Source organism: Falco punctatus (genome assembly GCF_963210335.1).
Source record: "Falco punctatus genome assembly, chromosome: 4".
NCBI lineage: Eukaryota > Metazoa > Chordata > Aves > Falconiformes > Falconidae > Falco > Falco punctatus.
In genome coordinates, this window is record NC_137583.1 from 67,385,688 (window position 1) to 67,407,877 (window position 22,190).

Sequence of the window (22,190 nt, forward strand, 5' to 3'; positions counted from 1 at the left end):
TTTAAAGAAAAAAAATTCCCAAACCCCATATCTACTGCAAGTCCTTTAGCATGCAAGATTAAAATTCAGTGTGTAGTCAGCAACACAAGCACAGTGATTCTCCCAGCCACTGAAGGGGAATGGAAAAAGCTATGACTACAAGCCAAGTTAGTACACTTGAAATCAGTACTAATCTAACTATACAAAGAAACCGCTCTCAAGTTCTGAATTTCAACTAATCTTAACCTATTGAAAACTAAGTAAACAAAGCTGCACTTTATGAAGCAGGGATGCAAAAAGGCCTTGTAAAAGAGCATTGGTTAATCCCGTTTTATCCCCTATGCATACTTCACAGGGAAAAGAAAACTCATTTACAAAACACCCGTGCCTAAGTGATCTTAACTGTGCCTTGCGCTTCGATAGACTAAACTTCACATGCTGTTAAATTACCACTTGTGTTCATAATGTGTCTCCCTTACCTACCTTTTGGAAGTACTGCTAAGAGATTAGCATCGATATCCTTTGTGCTGTTTGCAAGTTCTTCTTTATCTTCAAATGAGAATTCCTTCTGAAAACTGAAAGCAACATCTGGTTTACAGAACTGTGGATGTTTCTGCTACAAATCAAATAAACCCAAGATGTAACCAATTTACTGCAAGATAGTGTAACAGAGATACCAAAGAAAATATTTTCCATAAGAACAAAATAAGAAATAACCCCAAGAAACTCACAAAGCCAAACTGAACATAATTTGAAACTTGTTTGGAACAGACTGTGACACATTTTTACATTAAAATAGTGACTGGAGACTGCCTTCAAAATGCTCTACTAGCAACTACATTTGAAATTGTCTATACTGAATGATTCTTCATAAATATTTAAACATATTTCATCAAACGCAGTACTGCATGTTCATTCCACCTAGAAGCCTTATGCATGACTGCCCTATTGTTGTTACTGCATTGATGTCTGGATCTTATATGGCTTGTAATACACTAATATGAGCAGCAGATCATTTAGTTTTATATCTTGTCTTTTCAAAACAGCAAAAATGTCCATTTAGATGAAACAAAACATTTCTTTAAATGTGTTCATTAAATATACAAATTTTAACTGTAAAATGTAGGTGTCGTAATGGTCTAAGGTAGCTACTGTCTACAAAGACTTTTTTAGAGGAAGTATTCCTCCTTTTGGGTAAAACAGAGTGAGATTTTTTTCTCTCCAATTATTAAAAATAGAGAGAACTGCTGTATTCTGCCATTATGACTTCTAAACTATCCCAACCAGGCATAAGAAAACTTATACTAGTCTTAAAACCTTTAGTAAACTGTGTGGACAGGTGTAACAGATACAAAATCCCACAGTGATCCCAGGCTCTTCATTTTGCCATGGTAATGATGTGCCGTATCATTTACTGTCATATTTTGGTAAGACAAATTGCACAGCCTTCCTGCTGGAAAATCCTTCCTCAGTATAGTTTTAAAATGGCTTTTTAAATAAACGAATACCCTTTCATCAAGGATATTTAGTTAGAAATGAAAAAAAAAAATTTTTTTTTTAAATTCTGTATTCACTATTCCAGTACAAAAACTTTTCAATGAGAAATGTAACATGTAATGACTAATAACTTTTTACATGAACTCCAAGAAGTATTTGCTTCTTTATCATTTATAGATAATACTCCTTTGTAAGACACTGAAGAGAGAATAAAATTCTTCCAATGACAATAAAGAAATTAGGCTGTGTCACATTGAGGCACCATGCCACCTGCTCCTAATTGTCTCCAACAACTGCACTTACAGATATTATTCCAAGTACTGCCAAGAAAAGCAATGTTAGCCACTACAGAAAATAGAAGGGAGAAGATGAAGAGCTGCGATAAGCTGTCCATTACAGAAAACTGTGTATCCTTACAGGGTAAAAACACTTGGACAAAACTAAACAAAAACCAAAATAAAATTAAAAAACAGCACACAGAAGCCACAAGCAAATGAGTACGTGTATCATCTGAGACTAAGCAGAGACTCAGACAGTTAACCGCATGTTTCTATATGCCTAACCCACACTGCCAACACTCCTGATTCTTATTAGCCTCACAATATGTTCCTTTCTTACAGACACAGCTTCTGGAGAACCCCTAGGTGGAGAGATTCCCAGTTTCCATTTGAAAGCAGTTTCTACTCCTTTTGGCTATGGATGAGTTTGAAAAACGTGAATAATATTGGCCTAAGGCTATAAATCAAACCCAAAATGTATTCTGTCAAATCAATTTGATTACTTAAGACTTGTCTCAAAAGCACTGAGGGACCCAGCTCACGATTTTTGAATACCTGGGCTTTATCTAGCAGCATCTCCAATTGCTTCCATAATGCTTGTGACAGCGCGGTACCTTAAGTTTCCATAAACATGGAATTCTGTATGGAAACACATTCGTTCATACAGCAAAATCTTTCATTAACTGTGCACTAACAACCACAACTATGCCTCAGTCCCACACAAAGTTCCAAAGGTAAAATCATACAGAATCAGAACTGACACTAGCCCACTGGTTCTGAAAAGAGTTGTATGATTGGATTGCTTGTGGATCCTCAACAAACTTTTACATACTGTAAACTAGTTCGGTTCGCTCCTGCCCCTTCCTCCAAACTCCAGGGAGTTCCAGGGACTCTGAAGCCAGAGACCCTCTAAACCCAGTCTAAACGTCTTTCCCTCTGTTTCCATTCATTTGCTGTGTCGTTGGTTACCTTATTTTTCTTAATAGAAGTTTTCCACATCTACTCAGCTCCTCAAGACAGGCTCTCAGTTTCATTGGTTATCTGTAAAAATGTTCTCTACCTATTCCAGTTTTAGGTCATGTTTTTGTATACGGTGACTAGAATTGGACAGTCTTCATGCCAGACCTGGGTCTTAGCAGTGTCTCATAAAAATAGGAATTTTAAAAGAGAAGACATTATTATATGATTAGCCAGATGAATGCCAGGATCTATAATACATTTTTATTTTTATATCTACACTATTATTGCTTGCTCAATCCTGCACGAGAAACTAATATGCCAAGGCTTTGCTTTCATCAGTTGCAAGTGACAGAAAAATTTATCAGCCCCCAATGCACAACTGTGCACTTAGTATTATTACATTACATCCTTTTTCTATTACTCCTCAAGGTCATCCAGTTCTTCCTGTATATGAGCTCCCTCCTCCTTTGTACTGAGGGTGGGTTCCAAGCTTTGCTCACCGGCAGATTTCATTAAAATTCTTTTAATAACCACAAACTTTTTAAGCTTAACCCTCAGTGGGCTACAGAGCATCACAGGCTATCTGCTTTGTGAAAGTTCCTTCCCAGTTTCCCTTACGCTCGTCATTTTCCATTTCCTTCTGGACAGACTGTAAACTTTTATTTTCTTGTTTATTTTTAAATGATTAATTATTTTCATATCATGACTATTTTATCCACAATGGAGGAGTTTTTCCTCTTCAGGAGTGTTTTTGCTTTCTCTTGCAAAGCTGCAGATGGCATTGCTTGTTTTAAATAAGATAATAAATAAATAAAAAAATAATAAAAATAGAAACACAAATTGTTTTAAACTGATGTATCAATTACATTGCTTTCACTTGCACAGAGGATTCAGAGACAGACCACTGCTCTGAAGATGATACAGTCAAGCCAACAATTGGGTATTTATAGATACATATATAAAATTAGTTCTAAAAATGAAAGTAGACATATTTAGGACATGTCACAGTATTCAATAAGAACATTCATTAGGAATCTAAATTGAGTCAGAAGGTTGTTCAAGCAATTCCAAATAGTAAAAATTATTTTTTTAAAAAAAGTATTACAGGACACTACTCATAAGGCTTTAAAAAAACCCCACAACATACAGTTGTAAGTAATTCCTCACCAAGACTTCCCTTTTCACTCAAAGGGATCTATCCAGATGTCTCCCTGCTTTATTAGTTTCTCTGCTAAAGAAGCAGCTGCATCATCAATTTAGTGACTTAAGCAGGGTGTGACTGTCAGACTTGGATGCCAAGTACACTGTACTTCCAAACTCATCCGCAATCCTGTTATAGAACTACATCTACTACATCTACTCACCTTTACTTTTCTTAATTTCTGAAATCATGCTATAAATTTAGGTGCAGATTCTGAGAAGCAGCACCAGAAATCTCTGCACATAATAGGTAGGCTATGCACATTCATTATTCGAACAATTTAAGGCATATATAGGTTTCTCTAAATGAATGAAAGAATTTAGCAGTTTGCAAGAACTCTTTCTTTTTGAAGTCCCTGTTAAATCTGGATACTGCAAGAGGAATTTCTCCTTTGCTTGCCTGAAATTTAGCCTATGATCATGGTTTATGAAATGCAATCAACAGCATGAGGTCCCATGAGTTTGTTTCATGTAGGATTTATGTGTGGTTTGGTCTCAGGTTCCCAACAAACCCATTATACTCTCCAATGTTCAGGAATTCATATGATTCCTATTAAAACACAGGCAACAATATTTCACAGTCTCAACAGTTTTTCGTTAAAAACAATGTGTAATGTGACATTAGTAAAGTATTTGACAGTCTCAGTAGTTATACTGCTCTTGCAACTTCCCAGGTAAGTGCGGGCTGCTTCTATACATCAGGGATTCCAAGATGAAAACTTCATCTGCTGCTGCAGCAGCAGCATACAATTTCTAAATAGCTGCCCCACTAACCTAGTTACATGCCCAAAAGCAAGCACAAGTTTGATCCGAATGCCACTGATCACACTACCTTGCCACCTGGATTAAAGCTATGGGATACACTGAGATTTCGTGATTGAAACACATGCATGAAAATCTGCTTTTATACCTGCCAGCTAGATGATTGGCATTCATTTTTCTTCTCTTTTTCTACTTCCAAGGAGTATTTCCTTCCCTGGACTGTTATGTAAAAGGTCTGTTCTACAGTCATATCCTTCTCTTCTACTCCCACTTCTACCTTCCACTACTTGCCTTCCATAACACAATGCATCTTGTACACCTAATTCCTTCCATCTCTAAAAAACAATATTATATGGAATCAGGTGCACTCCAGATGGTGTGCGTTGACTGAAAAGATGCTTGCACACATAAGCCTGGGTGCCTAAAGGTGGTGTATTCCTGTGCAGCTGAGCCAACAAAACAGCTGGTTGCTGGGGCAGAAGTCAATTCCCAACTCCCTGACCTCCTCTCTGCACTGTTATGAATGAGTCCAGCAAGAGCAAAGGTGGACACCAAAAGCAGTCAGAGTGAGGATGGGAAGAGAGAGGGAATGTGACCTACCACCTTGCTTAACTTTGAACTGTATCCCCTGACTCAGCCTTGTGGAACTGTGCCCTAAGACTGCAGGCACGAGGTAGCATGGCCCTGCAAGGAAGCAGCATCACCTCTCCATTCATCTCTGCAGCATCCCCCTCCCATGTGCTGACAAAGCTCTCTGTATGGCTGTATGATTAATTCACCCACTTCAGCCACCTTCTTTTTTAGACAGACCAGTTTTCCAAGCCGGTTCACTAGATGTCTGTACTGTGTTTGTGCCATGCAAAGAAAAAGGGGCATTGCAGTGGCAGGAGGCTCAGTGCAGAGTAAGACTTTTCCCTTAGCAATGCCAGCTAAAAATTTTCACATCACTTCGGAGGCAGTTAAGTGTTTTCAATACCTGTTCAGAGCATCTGCTTTATGCAAAAGCTTGGTCCTGCAAGAGGACCAATAATAATTTGCCCTGACAAAAGAATAATCAGATTCAAGCAATAACTGCAAGTTACAATCGTGCAACCAGTCATCCTCACTGGGCAAGAAAAACTTGACCTTACCTTAATGCTCCCTTTCTTTGGAGCAATCGTGAAGGTTTAAATCTGACTGAGTTTTCTTTGTCAAAATCTGTGAAACGAAAAGAAAACACACCATAGTGAACATGCTTCAATAGAGAAACTTTTAGGAAGCTAGGTTGTAGTCTCCAATCATTGTTCTTTTTCACTGAAAAAGACCATACAAAGGACTTCCTTCTAGTCAAAGGAGCATAAGCTGTCACATCCAAGATGGTGATAAACCAAAGTCTTGCAAAAATGAGTATATAAGTAAACTTGATAAGTAAATCAAAAGCATCAACACTTTATGGAACTGCCACGTTCTAATCCCAGTATTCATGGTACAGCACTGCAGTATCATTTAAACTCCTTGACTCGGTTTCCCAGCTTATAAAACAGGCAGCAGACATGTTTATGAAGCACTCTGCAAATGTGAAACGCTGCAAACAGTAAGAGCCTTTTTGGCTGAAGCCTAGCAACACTATAAAAACTGCATATTCACTGCAGAAGTCTGAGAGGTCCAGCTAAGGATCTGTTGCAACAACAGTATTACACCATGCAAGACCGAAATATTTCTGAAGGTTTTCTACTATTTGGAAGTTCCAATTTTTTTTTCTGAATAGCCTGAACATGCTTACCTTCTCCTTCAGAGAGGAACACGTGTTTACACATCTGTGTGAGATGCAGCCTTATATTCAAAAAGCATGTATTACAAAGTTACTAGGTTCCCAAAGCTTTGTGAACCATAACAAGCCCATATCTCCCCCCAATTTAACTTTTTCATTTCTGCAGTGAAGAGCATCATCAGAGGACTTAAATGATGACCAGTGGCAAGGGGGACCAGTGCTCCATGCACCAGCTCCCTCCATTCAACAATGAGGATGCTATTAAGAGACATTAGCGAACTCCTAGCCAGGAAGCAGGGGAGTACCTGCTCTGTGACTGCTGTTGAAAAACACATGAAGCTACTAATAATTTACTTCCGATGGGAAAATGGCCTTCCATCCTCATCTGTGTTAACTCTAATATCCCAAGACCCTAAGTTAAGAAACAATTGGTCACTGATGCAGTATTCATTTTATTTTTGAAAGACAGACCTGAATATTACACAACCTGTACTTTAGAACAATTCAAAAGCAGCTACACCCCTTTTACTCTACCTCAGAGCTGAGATTTAAATATTTCAAAGGCCGTTTTGCTAATACAAAGTATTTTAAAGTCTAGGTAGGATGTTTCTTTATTTTTGCAGAAAAGGTTTAATGAAAATTATAGCTGACGACATGGGTCTTAACTTAGAGAGTGTATCTCTTGTCTATGCCTTTGAAAAATTTTCACCCTCCTCCCCTCTTCCACTTCTTTCTACCACCTCTGCAGGTATGCAGATTTAGGAGAAGAGAAGAGAAAAAACCAACAAAACAAAAAACCAGCTTGATAAAGTGGCTTAAAATGTGCAAAAAGGCATATTTTAGTCATCTGCTTCAAGACAGTGCAGATTTCAAGCAGCTTTGCTAATAGCATTCTTCAACTTTAATAGGCAACTTTTCCCTGTTTTTGTTAACATTCATTTTCTCTTTCCAAGTAAATGGAGAATAAAGCACGCAGATGACAAAGAAACATCTTGTTAGACAAAAATAGAGCATTATAAGAAAAACAGTATGAATGGTATAGAAAGTATTATATTTTACACTACAACATTAAAAAGAATATTCCATGCCATAAGTATCCTCTAAAAAGGCTAGATTTACATTACTGTGAGAAGAGTATGCAGTAACTTAAAAAGCCCAGCTCAGTATCAGTTTAGCTAATCAGAACCAGACATATCTTAAATTTATAGCTGTTGTAACAGGATATAACCCATCCTATAGGTTTTGGCACTAAAACAGCTGTCCACCATGAAAACCACACGTAGACCACAGAGAAATTCTCCCTACCCTAGGCAAAACTGGAGAGGGGATATTGGAAGGGAAGAAAGTAGCTTTCATTGATTTGCTTGGGAGATGGGAGGGAGAAGGGCTGCTAAGAGGGGGCACACAAGCTAGTCTGGCTCTTGCTACCCATTAAACACATTCAGTAACATTCAAACATATGACATCTATAATACCTCAAAAACATCTTAAACCTTTGCTATATTTCACAGGGAAAATTTCCACCCCCCATCCCCCCCCCCAATTATACTGTTATATTATTTTGATATTTTATGTATTTCCTCCTGTTCAAATTTAACCCCATGTAGGAGGATTAAAGTTCAATAAAACTTACTACAATATGGAAGTTTTAAAATGAAATACAAACACAGGAGAAAAAGTAAAACAACTCTGCTTCAAAAGAAAATAAATATGCCTACAAAAGAAACATCAGTTTAACACAGTCTTAATTCAATGGTTAATTTAAAGAAAAAAATCCACCCTCGCAGTACCTAATACACAGAAGGAAAATCTTTGCAACAGCATTTTGTTCCTTCTTTCACTGAGGAATTCTAAACATGCTCATAACCACATTAAAACAATTTTAAATATTTGTATTTAAAACCAAGAGTATATTTACTGAAGTGTAAATCAAACTTGCTCACAAGTTTAACCATTTGTTCAGTCTAGTCCCCCTCCCTCTTGGGTACAAACTACCAGATAAAACCACTACCAATAATTTAATACACAGGAAATCAAAAATGCTGAATTTTAATAAAAAAAAGTAGATGCAACCTTCCAGTCTTACTTAGTATATTTAAAGGCCCTAAGTCGGTGGCAAGTTAAGCTAATTAAAAGATCCATCTAATCGGATCTTTCAAAAGTGTCCTTTAGGAAATAAAGAAATAGCCTAGGTGACTAACTGCATACTAATTGCTAAAGTAGCTAATGTAGCTGCAGAAAGATCCAGTCAAACAATATTTACACATGCACACATATATACAAGAAAGATTAAACACACACAAATGAACTGCATTTTCTCCTATCTACTTGGAACTCTTACCTTGCTCCTCAGAGTATTTAACATTTCCCAAATAGCTGGAGATCCAAGGATTTCTGAACATGGTTGCACAAACAAAGGATTCAGCAAAGAGAAACTACAATAGCAGCTAATTCTCAACCAGCCACAGCCCTAGGCCTGTCTTAGCAATATCGCATAGAGATTTTTCATAGCACAGGACTGGAGCTGTCAGGCTATCGCATCCTAGGGAGTACAGTAAATGCATAGCAATAGGCTGCAAGCTGGAGCAGCTCAAGCCAGTAATCAGATTACAAACAGAAATTAGGCACTTGAATACTAAAACAGATTGGGCAATGGTGATTGGGAGATTTATAATATTACCACTTCAAAGATCCAGCCAAATCACACAAAATACGCCTGAAAAATGAATGCAGAACCCCTAAATCCTCATACTACAGAAGAAAAAAGAAAAAAGGAAAAAAAACCTCCAAGAAGAAGAAGAATTCCTTCGTATCTCTAATCAGGATAAACTGCAATGCTTGCTTCAGAAAAACAGCATTGAGGCTGCCAAAAAAATGGACTCTGTTAATCATATCATTATGCTAAACGCTTTGCCTAACTGTTAGTTGGAACACTTAGAACAGACAAGATTTATGGATAACATATGAACAAAATTACTGGTGGGGGTGGGGATTTAGGAACAGACACCACAGCTCCAAATATTTTAATTTGAGACAGAAGGTGTAAAATTGTACAGAAGTATTGTCTAGCTACCATATTCTTTTATTTTTGATGGATTTTGGATTTAAGAGTTGGAACCCTTTATAGTTAATTTTGAAAATCTGATCATATTTGTTTGAAATGGTGCAATAACCCTGGCGCAGTCTTCCACACTAAACTAAACTACCTGGTCATTCAGCACACATAGAAGCATTAAATATGTGACTGAAACACACACTTAACCCCATCCAACCAAAGGCAGTAACTGCCTACTAGCTTCCCTCCAACAGACTTCTTCCCTTCAAAACCATTTCAACTAGTATCAGTAGAAAACTCACCACAAGGCTGGGGTTGCCAGGACCATGAAAAGACAGCCTAGAAACACAAGACTGCAGTTCCTGTCTTTTCTTATCCGTTTTTATGATATTTGGTACAACAGGACCCTGATCCATGCTGGGAAGCTCTATGTAGTGGCAAAAGGTAAGCAATGATGCTGTGAAAGAGACTGCTTAACCACAAGAGAAAAATACAATCTATCAAAAATCTATTAAATTCTGTTGGCTCGCCATGAAGTTGTATTTAGCCTGTCTAGGTCATCAAAACACTGTTTTTCATGCTAACATGTTCTTGCAATGGATAGAAGAGTATGTGCTCCATCTTGTCTAATGGCCGTGCTATTTGTATTCATTTATTCATTTTTAACCATGAATAACACTGCAGTCACCTTAACTGAAGCACCTTTTATTAGCTGATTCAACAGTCCAGAGCTCCCTAGAACAAGAGTCACCACGAGAGTCACCCAACACAAGAAACATGGCATTCAAGTCTCTGACTCAGAAATATTTGATAGTACGTACCACGTTTTTTTCTTTGCCTGTAACCTTACTGGCTCTCGCATTGAATTCTAAACCTCTTCACACCACCACCCATAGAACACAAACGAAAGACCGCTACGCTGCCTTGGCCAGGTGTGAAGGCCTACATGTACTTGAGCCTAATATCTATAAAAGCAGTAACAAAAAATACATTCTGTCGACACTGGTCCAAACCTGCCATTAACCTGAAAATCCACTTTATGGCCTAGACATAAGTGCAGATGTGCTTAACAAACAAAAATGAGACAGTGTAGAAATAACAAAGAAGCTGCCTGGTAGCAGCTAATGGGGATGTTCTGGACCAGTATCTGTGTGGGTATATGAATAAAAGAGACATCCAGTTTTGTAAAGGTGTCTCATTTCCAAATCCTGCTTGTGTGAAGACTGCTTACTTGATCTTGTGAATAGGAGTATTACTACCCGGAACATTTTTAAGCACCTGTACCCATCTGGTACACAGTAAGGAAACTGTTTCCCATAAAGAACAGATAAATAATACTCATTTGATAAATCCCATGGCTAGAGTCTTTAGCAAGCCTGAAAGAGAAGTTAGACTTGACAGCTGAGCTGATGCAATAGCTCATGGCTGCCAAGAACCAGAGTCCTACCAGTTTTTCTCCGCAGGATCTCTGCTGGGTCCCACTCCCCTAGTGACCCAGTCAGATGACTAAACTGGCAGTAAATACTCCCTTTTATTTTTTCTGGGTATGCTCTTCAGGAGGTGCCAGAACGAAGGAAAAGGCACAGGATTCTATGATCAGGAAAGGGATCAACCCTTCCAGCTAACAAAGGAGGAGCTCAGCTTGACTGTCATCCCCATGTCTGGCAATGTCCCATATCACAGAGAGGAGGTGTGTGTTTGTATTTATGGAGGGAGGGGTCAGACTCCAACATTCCTCTGCTGTACATAATTTCCAACATTTTGTCCTCTGCATCCTCTGGGTAAATGAGGTACAGCACACACAGCTGCAGAAAGACAGAATCTAGAACGCCTTTCACAAATGTGTATATTTTAAATGGGTGCTTGCTTGTACTGTTCAAATTCTACTCACAGAATACAATAAGAAACCAGTTTCTCCAACAGTTCTGGCTACCAACTGGGAAGGAATACTTGTGATAAGCTTTGCTGCAAGTAGGACTCATTTCCCTACTATTTACAGCTGGCAGGTCAAGAATACAGGGGTCATCTCACAGGATCAAAGAGAATTACGATAGAGGTCAGTAAAATATCAAAGAAAAGAAACTTCTGTAGCAAGGTCTTCTCAAAACAAAAATAGAAAACAAACCCCAAACCAAACAAAAAAAAACAAACACCCCATAAAAAAACCCAAACCAAAACACAAAACTATCAACACTCTACAGTTTGGCTTAAAATTCTCTTCATGTTAGGTTGGAAGGTGATCACCACTCATTGCTCTGTGCACAGTATCTATGAATTCACATTACTGTCACTGCTGTCAATACTGAAACTGTGCAGAATCTGTGACACCAGAGTTTGTTCAGTGTCACTTCAAGATGAGGGGTATGTGCCAAAGCTGCTTCCAATATAAAACTCTTTCAGCCATGAGAATCTGGAGCCTTAGGGTATTAGACCAATCTTATGCACTTCACACACATTGTTAGACAGATGTAACTGTAGGTAACTGACAACTTCCTTTCCTCCTTTCCATCAAAAAAGAACCACCTATTGCAAGACAGGTCTCTGTGCTGTCTCATAATAGCTTTGGCAGTAGAGAAGACACTGTGGTAAAAACAGTAAGTCATAGCAGGGTCAAGCACAGGTGTAAGAAATCTTAGGTTTAGTTTTTTGCTGCTTTTTTGGAAACAGCAGGTTTAAAAGCAAGTGTTTTCCAGAAGAAAAGAAATCCATCTCCAAATGCTTGATGAGGGAAGGAGAAAGAATATTTTGTCCTTCAAAGAGATCCAGTCTCCAGGACCTAGAAGTATGCTCAGCCAAACTACATTATCAAGGCTGTGTTACAAATCAGTAGTAATGTTCTTGTCCTCCTCTGCCATCATTAATTCTTGAGCATTAGCAGCCTCCAACATAAGCAAACAAAGAGGGAACAACAGTTCAGCCGTTAGAAAGGGGGGCAAGCCCAGCTGGAAGTTAAGTTTTGCAGTCATCTGGGCAAAGAGCTAGAGGTTAAGCATGCATGCATTTCAAATCTGAGACTGCTCATGAAAGACCAGCTGGCAGCTAAATGTTGTTCTGAAGCTTCCCACAGGAAAAGAAGGAAAATATCTTCCTTTTGTCTGGCAAAACCAATCACTGTAATCAAAGCTGGAGTTTAAACGACTTGCAAAACTGTTCCCAACCTACAGGGCTGCCAAACCCAAAGCACTGAGGAATTATGAATTAGGTCCCACCAAGATGAAGTCTTTTTTCTTTCTGAATTTTGATGGCTTATGAATTTATATTTAGAAGTGTTCCTCTGTGATAAGGAGAACTAGATACTTTGTTGTGACTTCCAGTTATCGTAAAAGCAAAAATCAAAGCCGCCCATGATGGCTGTTTGAAGAAAGCCTATAAATAAATAAATAAATAAATAAACCTCCAGAATGCAGAGGAAAAAGATCCACAGTGACTGCAAAGAAACTTTCAGCAAATATGTCAGTTTGGTAAAGAGGAGTCTGAGCAGCACTGAAAACTGAGATGAGCTGCATAAATAAAGATGATGAAATCATATTTTCATCTGCACTTCAGGGGCAGAGATCTAAAGGAGCTCATGAATTTTATTCTACTGCTCTTCTTCTGGACAAGGAGAGCACCCTTGCAATAGCAAGTCAAAGTGAGCTGTGCCAAGGTCTGAGATGCTGTTGATTGTACGAATGAAGGTTGTTAAGAGAGGACTAAACTAGACCACTCACTTCCATTAGTCCATCTGACCTCCCCTGCCAGGCTCCAGGCTACTCGCCCACCCCAAGCCACCTCATCAGTTTTTGGCATGTAGGCATGTGTTCCCAAAGGTAAGTGGCAAGGCACTAGAAAAGCCTCCTTTTTCTCATTTCCCCTTCCCCCCACTCTCCAGCAATTTCTGCCAAAGTGTTTGAGAAATAATTTAGACCAAAGCTAAAGGACAGGTCAAAAATCTAACAGAAGATTACTTCAGTAGTCAACACTTAACACACTCCTAGCTTGCAAACACAGTACATATTCTGGGCTGGCAATGCCATTCAGTTTTGTCTTCTCCATCCAAATCCCATGTATGTGGGTTTATTTTCATTTCATAAATGAAGGTCATTCCTATGGACTTCTAAACTAGGATAAAGTTTACTGACATAGTATCATCCCTCCAGTGGAAAGCAGATATAATCCTTTTCACTTTGTTTTTTTAACCCCTGTTCCCACTGTGCAACAGTTTTCGAATAATGATCCTGGCAAAAAGATTTCTGTTTGATTACTGATTATGTTTTGGACAAGTCTTCAGATAAACTTCAGCAGTGTTGCCTGTGTGCTGTAGTTTAAAAAAGGTCATATGCAAAGATATAAAAAAATCCCTGATCATTAAGTGTTAAAAAGAAGACTAAGTTTTTTAGTACATGATGACAGATGCATTAAATGGATGGTCTTTTTATACTGGCTATTTACTCATGTGCTCTGGGAAAAGTGAGAACAGTAGGTATTTTTCCATGCACACTAAAAAAAGACACCTTCCAGTCCCTAGATTATTATTTCAGATTTGAAGAAATCTTGCTCAAGTAATTAATTTTACAATGAATTGCTCCTAAAAGGAGATTTTGGTACCTTTCAATCTTTCACGTTTTCACAACACGTTTTCACAACACGTTTTCAGAATAAGGAACATGAAGGTAATGTCCCCTGACATTCCTACATCTCGTATCACTGTTCACAACACCGTATGGCAAGACTGTAGCATAATTAAAAGATCTTCAAGGTTTTCCTCTTTAGGAGTAGGATCAGTCTAGACTAACTCCTTAAAGGAAGTTCAAAAGCCATGCAGCCCCTCACATGTGATAATCAGATACACCAGCGAGGCACATTATCCCTACTGCGTCAGACCTGTGGGCCTGAAATGGTAACAGAAGATGTCAAGCATGCACAGGGCCAGACTGTCTAACAGGGTTAGACACGGACTGAGCAAATGGCTGGAAACAAGTATAAGGCAGCAAGTTCTCTCCCAGGAGTATGTACAATTTAAATGATTAAACAGCCCAAGGACTTTGAGAAGGCACAGGTTTTTGCCCAGCAAAACAATTATCGGAGCATTTCACACCATGGCTCACTGTAAAGCAACTGCAGCTCAGATCATGAAGGCACAGGGTCAGCCACAGCCCTGTGGACATCCTGCACTGAAGTCATGACACAAGCAGCAGTTTCTTTACTACCGCAGTGAATGAGAGCTTTGCTGCTGCAACAGCTCGGGGCTTAAACTGCTTTTGGGGGAGAGTGTCTGCAAAACTCGTGTCCTCCAAACAAGCGGCCAGGGTTTCTAGGATGGGTTTCCCCATCTTCTGACACTTCTGGTCTCCTTACTCTCTGGAAGACTTTCTTCCACAGTGCAATATAACCACCACAAGGTTATTTCCTTGCCTGGAGCAGCGAGTGCACCCATGCAGTTAAGCAACACAAAAAGCCCAGCCATGCTACCGAGTTTTCTCCTGGCTGCTCTTAACAACTCTGCACTGCTATCTGCATGCGTGTAAAAGCCCAATAAGGGAGCAGAGGGAGGCACACATACCACAAGAAAGAATTTATAACAAAGTTATTTGGCTCTTTGCAATAGTCATCTAAGGAAAACATCAATTTTGTTTACCACTGTGATGGTAACATTTCACAGGCCACATCATATCCCTGCATACTTACCTTGAAATTTAACTGTCATTTTCAAGCCTTAGGCAGACAGCAACCTTGCAAGACAACAAATCCATGACCCTAGCTCCCATCCTGTTTATAGCATGTTGCAATGCTTTCCCAGAAAATTAAATATTTAGTAAGAGAAATAAAGAAAAAGCATGTAATTTATTCGAGAGTTGATGGTCAAGGTAGGGCAGCTCAACTACAAGTACTGCCACTGAAAATAATGTCACTATGAAAAAGCACATGTATCAGACTTAATTTGCATCCAGCATGGCTAAGCAAAAATTCATGAGGAAAGAAAATCTGGTTAGAACAGTGATACTGCAGTTCTGGAGCTTGTTCTCTAGAAAGCAGGTTTAAATTCATAGCAGTCACAGCCTTTTCTCTTTATTGCTCTCATACACTCCCAGGACCCCCACATAAATCAAAAACATGCCCAGTGCTCAGGAGGGTACCAATCACTAATAGCAAGTTAATCACAAGTTAGATCTGAAGAGCTTTCCCAGAGCTGCCCGGGAAAGATTTCATAGCACTGTACTCATCTAAATCTACAGGGATTTTACTGGAGAAAAAAAAAAAATAACCAAACAAACAAAAAACCAAACACACACATAGACTTTTTTATTTTATTTTAAAAAAAAGCCTTCTTCCATGTGAAAGTCAGTTTTTATGAGGTGAGTATGAAGCAACTTATTGAAGTCCTGGTCTGCACAGAGGCAGCGGGTGCCAATATTCCCCTTCTCCTGGGAGCAGGATCATTGCTTTAGCCAGTAACAGTCAGTCTTCCAATAAAGGGCATAGGACTGCACAAGAGGAGAGAAGAAACAAGTCCTGAGGTCATACAAAAAGCAAATTAATCCCTCTTAATTCAGGTGTGTGTCAGAAAGCAGGCAGCAGCACATGGAATGAAAACATACTTCTTAGCAAAGGCCACTGCAAAGTGTTTCAGTATATGGAATGACAGCCTTAACCAGCAGCCTAAGCCTTAACCAAGCACATGAAAAATATGTCAGGAAGGAAAACTACAGTTATTAACATTTACATAAAAGGATTTATTTTTTTTACACCATCTCTAGCATAATTCTTGGTATTTGCCAAGCAGAGTTCAGTCTCTGACAGCTGGGCTCAGACAGCAGCAGCTCCCCAGCAGCATGCTGTCAGCACCGCAGTACTGGGTCGTATCTCCTGGGGTCTGCGCTGGATCTGTTCTGGGCTGCACGCTTTCCGCCGCCATCCAGCATGTTCTGTCCCCAGACACCACAGCCACAGCTTGCCTAATAAGGCCACGTGTGAGTTGACTGGCTGGCTTATAGGTCACCCAGTGTTTACCTTGCAAGCCAGCAGCACAGCAGGAGCCAGAGCCTACCTACCCCTCTGGCAGGCAGAGGGGGCTCAGCCAGCCTTCCACAACTGCTGTGCCATTGCTCTGCCATCCCTGCGCTTCCACACCGCAGGAATCTCGGCAGACGGGCACTGGTCAAGAGCTCTGGCTGCTCCTACAGGAGAGGTTAAGCTCAGCCAACAGCTTGCAGCTGAGGGTGACGTACTTTAGTTTTACCACAGGCAGGGTGAAACTGGAGTGAGTTCAGGTACAGTTTTCACCACAGCACATTTTAGGACCACTAGACTGAAAAAAATAATCAGGTTTCTCACTGCATGAATTGCTTGAAAGTAGGCCAGCAGCACAGGTATAAACAGCCACCTTCACAGCCCCAAGACTGCAGACAGGTACCTGTCAACCACCAGAACCAAGTGAACTAGATGAAAGCAAGGTACAGACACTCATTTGAACACTACTATTCAATTATTTAACACTCTTTATCAGATATGTTGAGAGTCACTGCAATTCAGAGAGATGGCTTCAAAAGTAACGATTTACTCTCCCCAAAATAGCTATCTGGCAATAAAAAAAATAAAATAAAAAATGCTTCTGCTGCTCGCAGCCTCTCATGATTCAGGCTAGTTTTTCCTTTATACCTCTCCCGAGGTAAATTCAAGATGCTAGATTTGAACACCGTTCTATCCTCTTTCCCAGCAGAGTCTGTCTGCAAGGAAAGCTGCAAGACCACTCTGTGGCTAGAGCCAGCAGACAGAGGAGCAGCACAGGTCACCTTCTCCCACAGAACTGCTGTGAGCCCGCTCCGAGGGGTCATTCAGACTGGCTTCTTCCCTACAGGTCAGTACAGACAGTGCATTTCTGTCCTTCATTCTGCCGATGCCTGGCACTTAACAGTAAAATACCAGTTCAGATGTTATTTGTACCCTGATAGTTCTAAAACTGGCATTCAATTTTCTAAGCACTTTGCTGCCTTGAATGAAGCATCCCCAGTGAGCTTGCTGCTGGAGGGCTGGTAGAGACTGTCCCCTGTCAGCAGGGACCGGCACAGAGAACACAGGTCTACAGGAGGGCACTGGAAAGGAAACCGAGGATCCTGTCCATTGCCCTGGAAACTTGTAGTTCTTCCGTTTTGTAAACTCCCTATCACAGCTGCATAGTTCCAGAAAAATGACACCACCCTGTAAGGCTTAAATACCTACCTAATACTACCAGATATAATGAGACATTTACCAAATAATTCTCACAGCCAGAAAAATCTCTTAACACGCAGGGGATAAAACTAAACCATGGTTATCACCCCACTGAAACAAACCAAACTACCACAGTTATGTGCTATTTCTGCAATGAACCCAGAGTTCACACTATTATAATTAAAAGAGATAGCATATATGGCCAACTCACTCTAAACAGTGCGTGTAAAAAAATGCAGCTGGGAATCATGCTGACAGCTTGTAAGCTTAGCCATTATCATTTTAGGCTGAAGCTGTGCCCAGATGCACACACAGATCTTGGCTCAGAACTAATTTTCTGCTAAAAGTCTATTCTCACCCAATATATGCTTCGTTAATACAAAGAAATGGGGCACACACATTCAAAAAAGGGCCAGTCAGACACGATTATACGCAAGTAGTCCTAAAATAAGCTCACTTCGTGTTCAATTTGCTTACATCAGCAGCACAATATGTTCTTATGACTACCTAATATCACAGGATTGTCAGGGTTGGAAGGGACCCCTGGTGATCACCTAGTCCAACCACCTGCTAAAGCAGGTTCTACAGCAGGTTGCATAGAATTGCATCCATGCGGGTCACTGTATCAATAATGAATGTTGTAGGAAACTAAACAACACACTGGAAATGAGACTCTTAACAGAGTTTAGGAAGGAGTCAGGATAACCCTCAACTATGGAAGTCAGTCGTGCTTCACAGACATCCAGGCTGGGACAAGAGAAGACCCATCAGTCTTGCACTACTTGCTAGGAAATGGGTTCACCCATTTGTTTCTAGCCTCTCAAAACACACACCCACTAACTCAAAGTACTAGGGGGAACACTGTCTGTCCTCTTGGTTAAAAAGGAGAATCTCAATAAACTCAGGCACATCCAGGAAAAAAAAAAACAAAAAACAAACCACCACCATGACACCCTCACTAGTGACTGCTTATTTCACGCCAGTTAATTTAGGACCATTTGTGTAACTGCACAAAAGCAAATATTTTTCAAAATCTTTTCCACTTTCACATTTTTCATTTTAAATGTGAGGTAAAGTAACAACTGTCTTTCTCCATTTTCCATCTTTGCTTACAGATATTAAGAATTCCTTAAGACAGGCTTCAGGAAGGAATTTTTGGGACAGCTAGAAATACAGCAGTATCTCCTCCACTGTGCTAAAGATGGAAAAAAATGAAAAAAGAATTAACATTTTTTATCTGTATTCTGAGTATCTTCAATGCATAAGGACACCTAAGTGGCAGAGAAGTCACCCTCACAAAGAAGCATGGCTTTTTCATTGCTCAGGAGAAAGCACACACAAAGTTATACCTGACTGGTGCAGAGTTAGAGAGCCAAGTTCTCACTGAATTCTTCAAGGACAGGGTATAAAAGTAATTTCAGCAAAATCCATGCATATCAAAGGTGATGCTTAAAGAACAGTGTAATGGCTCACGTCAGACTGTTACTTTAAACAAAGGCTGAGGAAATTTTTTTTCCACACACACTTCCCCAAACAGGCCACTTCCTCCAGTAACTTTACAAGAGTCAACGGCCACCCCAGCCCTTGGTCACGAGAGGAAACACAGCTACCACGTAATCAACAATCACGTGCTGCAGGCACGCATTCGCTGAGAAGATGGACGAGGTTTCAGTGAGGTAATGGGGAGGAGTTCTTCTCCTGGTGTACAGATGGTCAGCTCAAGCTCAAAAGCAAAACATTGTGACTGTTCAAATAAAATGTAGTGAGCAGAGAAAACGGCCTACACATGGAAGAACAAAGGCAGCTGCTTGGGGAGCTGAGAGGTTTGTTATAGTGCAGCTTCCCTGAGCCACCTCAGGAATGTACAGAGGACAGGCATCAAGGTTACACCTGCCTTGGGGGCTACGTGATGGCTGGGGAGGAGTGCTCCGCCACACAACAGCTTTTACTGTCGTATGAGAGAAGCTCAGCTGTACTTGCCCCAAAGTTCACACATCTTCCTGAAACTAGAACTGCCAATTCTAGCTCTACTCCTTTTAGTCTCCTAGCTCTCATCCTTGCCAGTCCCTCCCTTCTCATTTTATTTCTGCTGCACTCTCCATACCTGCACTTTCCTCGTGCACCCCATCCTATGGGTAACCAGACCACACCTGTATCCTTCAGTGTTTTCCAATCTACGTCCACTTTTCCCCTGGCTCTTCTTCAGCTCCCACTGCAGACTTTCGCATTAGAGACCCAGCCCCACCCCACTGGCCCGCTTTACCGACTCCACTCCACATGCTCTCCAAACCAGGCCACTTTCTTGAGCAGGGTTTTGGTTTCCTTTTCAAGGTTTCAGTAAAGGGCTGTCCAATCTAGCAGACTTACTCTCCCCTTTATTAGGCAATATCTGCACATGGGAAACTAAGTATGTGCATTCATGAGAGCTGAACCAAGCTGGAGCACACAAAACTTAACTTCAGCAGCACACTATGGAGCAGGCCAACAAACAGAGGGTGATAGTGTAAACATGCTGATCATCCCGGACATTTTTCTTTTGCAGGTAAATTCCCTTCATCAGCCAACTTGTTTGTCCCATGAATAGCATCAAAGGAATGCTGTGTTGTTTGAAGAGAGGCACCGGGCATGTGTAATGGAAAAAAAAGAGACGTCCCTTAAAAAGAGATAAAAGACAGGCAGCTTGAACAAATCAGAGTTGGAAAGAATGAAGAACTCCCTAGATGTCTTGATGGTCATTGGCAATTACAGCAATGTGCTAACAACCAGTTACACAAAGGGTGTTGGACTAGGTCCTTGCAAGGGAGGCCTTACAACCCAGGTTTTGAAAACATACCTACAGTAGTATTTGTCTAAAAGTGAGGCAAAACCACTGCTCAGGAATAGTGTGTTATAACTGAAGTCACAGACATGAACGGTACCATGCCACTTAGCCAGCAGGACACGGTGGGACACAGCCCTGTGCCAGGTGATGCTACAAAATCCTCAGTCACTAGAGGCCTGTCACACGTGAATGCAGTTTAGGGTTGAGCACAAGGTTCAGACAGCTCAGACAAGGCAGCAGTACGTTCAAGGGCTGCAGGAGGACAGTGCTCAGGAGGGTCTGCAAAACCCAGCGGGAAAACAGGGCAAGTTCTGCAGCCAGGCTGCTCTTCAGCACCCACATCAAACTCTCTTCAAATCAATGACCTTGCAGTTCTCAGAAGCAATAAGGTATCACAAGCCTTGGCGAATTTGGGGGTGCGTAGACCCCAAAGAAGCTTCATTGCTAAAATGCCCCATCATCCTCACAGCCACGGTTAAGGCTAGAGCCACAGTTCACAATTCAAGTAATACATGGCAGTTGTACATGAGCTTCAGCACCTTAATAGAACATGTACAGAATGGGTACACGAGAAATTCACTGAAGTGCACCTAGTTTACCATCAGCACAGTGCCCTGCTCACAGTCTGCAAAAAGATATTCTTATGGCATGAACATAGTCTTCCTCCTACAGCTGGGACCCTCCTCTGGAGCCATTTGATAACTTTATTTTGGCACACCAGCACTACTGGCACATTTACTATTAAGTTCTATATCAATGCTCCACACAAAGCACTTTGAAGGCCAACCAAGATGCTTATTTTCCTCACTGCCTTTCTACACCTGACCTGATTTTTATAAGTGCTAATGGAAAAACTGAATAAAATAAAGCAGTGGAAGAGCTAGGTAATCCAGTAGCTTCTCTAAATAAACAATTTAAAAATTTGTATTGCACATCAGCACACACATCTCTTGCTTTCATTTAAAAAATTCAAGTTCATAAATAGTCAAGTAAACAGAAGAAAGCTCAGTCAAGGCTAGAATTCAAGGCATTTAGACTATCTTGTAAGTGTATTGCTTGCAAATTACTAAGGCAAACTACAGCAGTATTTTAAACTCCCATGGAAAGTGTGCCTGCATTAAAACTCTGTACAAGAAACCTCAACATCCTGACAGCATGTGGCCATGCATGAGATCACTGTGAAATGCTGCAGCATTTTCTTCAGCTCTTTATTTTTGTTTCCTGGGAAGTTTGAAGCCATAATCAGCAGCTTATACCCCAAGTCTAGATGTCAAGACAGCACAGACTGGAGCAAGTCCAGGAGTTGCATTAGCTCACAATATGCAGTAAAAAAACAAAATCCCTTCCAAGGAGATACAGAGCACTAGAATGCTGTTTAATGAAGGCTGAGCAGAACTAGAGGATTTCTCCTAGAGAGGCCACTATATAGGGATTTCACTTGGAAAGCATAATTTCATTTTTATAGTCAAATTCTCACTTTCTTCCCTCAAAGGTGTGTGTGAAAGTATTCTATTAAACAGTTTGGCATATGTAAGTTCTCAACTAGTTGCTTTTTTGGGAGCTTTTTGTTTGCCAAAAATTATCTTTATTTCTTACAAGTCATTATGAGGAACAGTGTGAGAGCATTTAGTTTCTGATATTTCAAGGGTAAAAACTATCTGCAGAGAATCTGGATTTTACAAAGCATTCACAGTAAAA

General features: G+C 40.3%; 1 protein-coding gene across 2 annotated transcripts in view; it reads right to left on the reverse strand.

Annotated features, from left to right (window-relative positions):
- SVIL (supervillin) overlaps nucleotides 1-14,061 on the reverse strand; it is a 79,204-nt gene extending 65,143 nt beyond the window's left edge. For both annotated transcript variants that reach the window (XM_080383031.1, XM_080383030.1), the window contains exons 1-3: nucleotides 8,768-14,061; nucleotides 5,807-5,873; nucleotides 463-554 (exon numbers count right to left, since the gene is read on the reverse strand). In XM_080383031.1, coding sequence (XP_080239157.1) covers nucleotides 463-554; nucleotides 5,807-5,873; nucleotides 8,768-8,828 — 220 coding nt within the window. In that variant the 5' untranslated portion in view covers nucleotides 8,829-14,061. The remainder of the gene's footprint in view (nucleotides 1-462; nucleotides 555-5,806; nucleotides 5,874-8,767) is intronic.
- Between the last annotated feature and the right edge of the window lie 8,129 nt (nucleotides 14,062-22,190).